The 5773-nt window shown below is 39.4% G+C and overlaps 1 protein-coding gene across 2 annotated transcripts in view; it reads left to right on the top strand.

The window, feature by feature from the left end:
- Positions 1-590, top strand: part of pdrg1 (p53 and DNA-damage regulated 1) — a 15812-nt gene extending 15222 nt beyond the window's left edge. The window contains exon 5 of one of the 2 annotated variants that reach the window (XM_086198456.1): positions 137-590. In XM_086198456.1, the coding sequence (XP_086054582.1) occupies positions 137-151 (15 nt within the window). In that variant the 3' untranslated portion in view covers positions 152-590. The remainder of the gene's footprint in view (positions 1-136) is intronic. The other variant, XM_086198455.1, reaches the window with a different exon arrangement.
- Positions 591-5773: the final 5183 nt, after the last annotated feature.

Raw genomic sequence — 5773 nt, 5'->3', positions numbered from 1 at the left:
TTACACCCCTGGTAAACCAGTCATTATCGGAAAAAAAAACCCTCAGTAACAATAAAAGCAAGTGAAAATGTTAAATTATTACATGTGAACCATGTGTGAAACCTTTGCTCATTTGAAAGTCTGCTGTTTCTTGCAGGGAAGCCTGAGCTGAGAGGCTACAATCTTTCTCCTCTGTCCACTGATGAAGTCAAATCTATTAACAATCTGTTGAAGAGGTGATGTCCCATCTTCTACCCACATTAACAAGTTGTAACATTGTCATATGCCCTATGTTCAGAATAAAGTTTTGAATAAATTTTTCTTGAAAATGAATTAAATCGTAAAATTGTGTGTGTATTATGTGTGCAATTTTTTCCCCAAAATGGACAAGCAACCTCAGCAGTTTGAAAAAGTATAATTTTTATATTGCACAATTTTAAGCAACAGTGCCATCTTGTGGCCAACACCTGGGTACCTCGAACCAATCACCCACCTCTCCATAAGAACCTGGCTCAGTCTCCACTCCTCTGCCAGATAATTCTGTCTCATTGCTCTGTGCCTCGCTGCCTCTTTGAGTTTCCAGAGCCGAAGTCAGCTCTCCTTCGGCCACCGGCGACTGCAGTTTGTGTTTTTTGTGGAGAAATAAATTCTTTTTTTTGTTTGAACAGACCGTCTCCTGCATTTTTTGGGTCCGACCATTTCTCTGGCCTTAACATTTGTCCTAATATAATTATTGGTAGTCATTGAAATTGTGTGATAGATGGGAAATTAGACAGGCAACTTTCTGCTGTATCAACCATATGGAGTAGTAGAAAAAAAATCTATTTGTAAAGTAGCCTATTACATAAAGATGATCTGACACATCTGGCATCTCCTGAAGCCAGGTAAAAGGTTACTCATTTTATTCCAAACTGACAAGGTTATTCCCTACATTCTTTTTCTTATCCACAAATCTCTGTATTAGTTTATAAAATTGTAACATCAGTTCCATTATCAGACCATGCTCCTGTTTTTCCTAGCACAATTATCTCTAAAAATGCTTCAAATAAATATAGGATACATATATAGCTAAAAATGCAAAAGATGTTCTTTGTCTGAGCCAGATATCTGTGCTGTCTAAAAGAGAACTGTAGACCCATCTGACTTAGAGGAAACAACTAAAGCTTTCTTGAAAAGCTTAGTTACTAAAGAGAAAATGAAGATGAAATAACAGGCAGGGTAGAATTTAAACACAATGTAAATGGATTTAAAGCCAACTGGAATAAAGTTACAAGAACCAGAACTGCTCTGAACATCTACCGGTATATCAAAAGGCAGAAAAAGCACTGTTAAAACAAACAAGCTGTATACACACAGTAACAGATTGGGACAGTATTTGTATATTCACATTTTTAGCGATATCTATTTGGCCCACATTACCAATTCTCATTATGCAAAAATGTATTTTGCAGATTCAGGACAATAATGGTAAGCATACTACATCTGAAATTTCTATTGTTTACATGATAAATTTGAGCTATAGAAAGAGGACTCAATTTAACTGAAATACTTGCATCTAGACTCAATAACATCAAACCAAAAATAGTGGGGCATAATCATACTGTCTTTATTCAAAACAGGCAATTTTACTCAAATATAAGAAGTATATTGGTATATTTTACTGTACATCAAGACAGAAAAATCTTAATGCCTTAAGCCTCCTACAGACTGAGATTTTAGTAGTCTTCTGGATTTACTGCCAGCCACAGTATGACACATGTAAAAACTTGGATAAGACCTCATTGCAGGACTCTACGATGATACCACCTCAAGACTATATGGAGTAGCAGAAATTATTTGTTTGGTACATCGATTACTGGTATCCAAATCTTGAAAGATGTACAAGATTTGTCATTAAGCAGATGATGTTCTTCTATCCCTAAGTAACTTCATGTTCCCAGTTCCAGCTATAATGAAACTAATACACAACTACTACATACTCAGTTGTTGTGCAGTGGCTTCAGGTATCAAGGCATTTATCTCTTACAATTTCAAAGTTATGATTAAAAACATTTTTAGACCCAGAGGTCTAAAAAAAGGTTGAGAGGAGCCTGTTGGTAGCCCTTCAGCGCCAGAGTGTTAACCTACAGTGGTTACTTCTACCGGCGTCCTGAACCTAATTTTGCTCCCTTCCAACTTCTTGTGATCAACCGCAAACTCTCTGAGGATTCTGGGGTTCCTCTACCCATGTAAATGAACGCCTTTACTCCTCAGAGTGTTTTGCATTAATAATTTTTTCCCCTGCACTTTCCTTACACACTCAAAACCTGGAATCAACTATACAACTATGCGTGTTGGACTAATACACCAATATTCTCTTCTGCACCTACTGTATGTAAACCTGATTTAACAATTGTGCTTAAATGTTTTACAAAATATGGAATACAGCTGGTATCTTTAAAAAAGATCTCCATTTAGGTGGGGCTGTTAGTCTTCAGAACAAATTAGCTCATTTGATGTGATATATGAAGGAAGATGAATAGTTTGGTGAAGTGTTTTTTTTTTTAATTGTTCTAGTTTAGAAGTGTCTGAAAGGTCCAGACGTACTCTTAATCTGAAATTAAAAACAAGTAAAAGGGGTTTCGATCCAAGCATAAACAAAAGTAGTCGGGAGGAGCTAGCTAGGCTTGCCAACTGTCCCTTAAAATATGTAATTGTCTCTTATTGGTCTGCATTTTCTTGAATCAATGTCAAAAGTGATTAATTTGAGAGGAAAATCTTGCTGCTGTTGCCCACTTCTCTCTCCCTCTGTGTGAAGGTGATGGAGGAGTCGTGGACAGGAAACAGCATCAACAGAGCTCTTCTGCTCACTCAAAACAGGGGCTCTTTTAATCTTCCTCACAAGTCTAGACAGAATTCAGTTGTCGCCAAACACATTTTCTTTTGCCATTTACAAATGAACTACACCCAGTTTACACAAATACATAACAATGGTCTACATATGAGTTGAGTTGTAAATGTTCTTTTTAACGCTTCTTCTCTAAACTAGAAAATTACCAGTCTTACTTATGCCAAAATAGTTCTCTTAATCCCTATTATTAATAGTAAAACATGGAAGGGGTAGAGTTTAGATTACACCTCTATGAAGACTTGTGGCGAAATGTTATACTGAAAGCAAAAATAAATAATTCACATGCTCTGATAAATGCTATTAGACCCAATACAAGATTATGCAAGATGGTTGGGTTTTATTTAATGTTTAAATGAACTGACAGTGTGACTGTGGCAGAGAATATTGCTTTTACAACAAAAGCACCTGGGGTCCATTCCAGGAAGCAGGTTTTGTGAAAACTCTGAGTTTGTTAAGCCTGACATGAGGGAAACTCTGAGTTTTCAGTTCCAGAAAGAGAGATTACTTAAAGTCTGGGTCTGTCGCTGTGGTAGCTTACTCTGTGAATCTAAACTGCACGATGGCAGGTTTTATTAAAGAAACTCTGAGTTTATCCGTATCTCTTCCCTCCTCCTGAGCTGTTAGACGTGCGGTGTCCGTTTCTCCAAAATTCTGTAGATCGATTTTTTTTCTTCCACTTTCCTGTTCAGGGTCATGGGGGGGCTGGGACCTATCCCAGCGGCTTTCGGGCGAGGGGGTACACCCTGGACAGGTCGCCAGTGCATCACAGGGTCAACACATATAGACAGACAACCATTCACACTCACAGTCATACCTACGGTCAATTTAGAGTATTCGACGAGCCTGGTCTCCATTTGCATGTCTTTGGACTGTGGGAGGAAGCCGGAGTACCTGGAGAGAACCCACACAGGCACGGGGAGAACATACAAACTCCACGCAGAAAGATCCCATGCCCAAGCCAGGACTCTAACCCAGAATCTTCTTGCTGTGAGGCATCAATGCTAACCACTGCACCACGGTGTCGCCCCTCCTGTAGATCTTGAAGTGGAATTAATCCACATAGCCTTACGTAGGGAGACAGTTTTTAGACAACGGATCAATATTTTGTCATTGCTAGATGAATTTTTAATTGAGCAGTACCGTGTTTTTTCTTATTCCATCAACAATCTCAGCAACAAACTCCAGCCATACATTTGCAATGTCACACACTGTGGATGCACTCTTAGTTAAGGACAAATTCTTTTCGCTGCCCTCCGTTCTTTTTGCAAACGTCTGTTTCCTCTATAATATTGGTGACGCAGAGCACATGGGGAGCGGAAAGAAAACGCTTGCTCCACAGGTTTGCAGGGTTCCTGGGGCACAAACCTATAAGGACAGACAAGAGGAAGAGGAATTCCACAGATTGCAGGTGACTGATGCAGCAATCATTCTGTTGAAGTTAAAGGCTACAATTTGAATTATATTCTGCTAATGACATTCTGCTGTAACCTCTGACTTGGAATAGAAATTTGGTTTTATTTTGTAGAGCTTCCAAATATGATCTGGTGCAGTGATGGCACACACATTCCCATCACTGCTCCTTCATTAGATGAAGGAGACTGTAAATAGGAAGTCACTCCACAGCATTTATGTATAGGTACATTGAAGACTGTCTTACAATAACAGACTCTATACGTCACAATATACTACAACTAACATCTCAATACCTGCATTGTCAAGATCATGTGATGCAGCATCCCTCATCATCATCAAATTTTGAGGCCCAGTAACCCAGCTCTTGCATGGCTCACGGATCTATCCTTAGTGTACCTGAGCAACAGGTTTGCACATGGTAGTTAAAGTTTTCATCAATTTCCCTTGTCTCTGTATTTTAATACTATCACACAGGTACAGGGAGAACATGCAAACTCCACACAGAAAGATCCCAAGCCTGAGCCAGGACTCGGACCCGGAACCTTCTTGCTTTGAGGCGTCAGTGCTAACCACTGCACCGCCGTGCTGCCTCAAAATAGTTCCACAATATAATTACAGGACACTTTGATGGCTACCTGCTGGGTGACAGAGGGAACCCATGCCTGAAATGACAATAGGCATGCTAAAAGCCTGGTTCAAGTGTCTGCGTAAACTCAGGGTAACCCCAGAGAGAACTTGTGACATCATAGCGGCATGTGTTGTTCTCCATAATGTTGCCACAACAAATGGAGAGCAACACCCTGCCATACAAATGAATGACTGAGGAAGACCGTCCCATCAATGTTAAAGATGTCCTGGATGGAAGAACTGTCTGGGACAGACTGTGCAACACTAACTTGTAACCCATGACCCACTGTCAATTAAAGACAAATCATTCATATTTCACTTCTTTATTTCCAACAGATGCCAGTCAGTATTCGAAAGTCCATATTGTTCCATTAAACAGATTTCACCTGTGACCTAGCACCCACCTGTTTCAGTATTTCTTTTTCCAGATCTGTTGCTCCAAGTCCACTGGTTCCTAGTCTGTTTTTGCCATCTTTTTTTATTAGATGCATCTTATACAAGTCCTTCACTGGTAACTGTAAACATAAGGATGGCACTAAATTTTACATGCAGCATGAACCTGGTATATTTAGCATTTTCATGAATCTGGTATATTTACTGAACTGTGTTGATCTGTGCTGCAGAGGTTGATGGCCCCTCCTGGTAATAGCCAGACACACCCTGTTAAAAAGGATAAGAATGTGCAGGTTGTTGATTCATTCATGATGTATTCACATCAATTCAGTGTACATGTCAAACACCAACTTCTACACAAGAATGTAAAAAAATGTGAAGAGGAAGAGAACTCTCATTGGCAACCATGTATAATATTAGGATGGATAGAGTCTACCATAATGACTCGAAGTATCAGTGCTCCATTGACAA

Source organism: Aulostomus chinensis, chromosome 3, assembly GCF_037954235.1.
Source record: "Aulostomus chinensis isolate RoL2024-O1b breed Wild chromosome 3, RoL_Achi_v1.0, whole genome shotgun sequence".
NCBI lineage: Eukaryota > Metazoa > Chordata > Actinopteri > Syngnathiformes > Aulostomidae > Aulostomus > Aulostomus chinensis.
The sequence above is the reverse complement of the archived record's forward strand: the minus strand, read 5'-3'. Positions and strand labels throughout refer to the sequence as shown.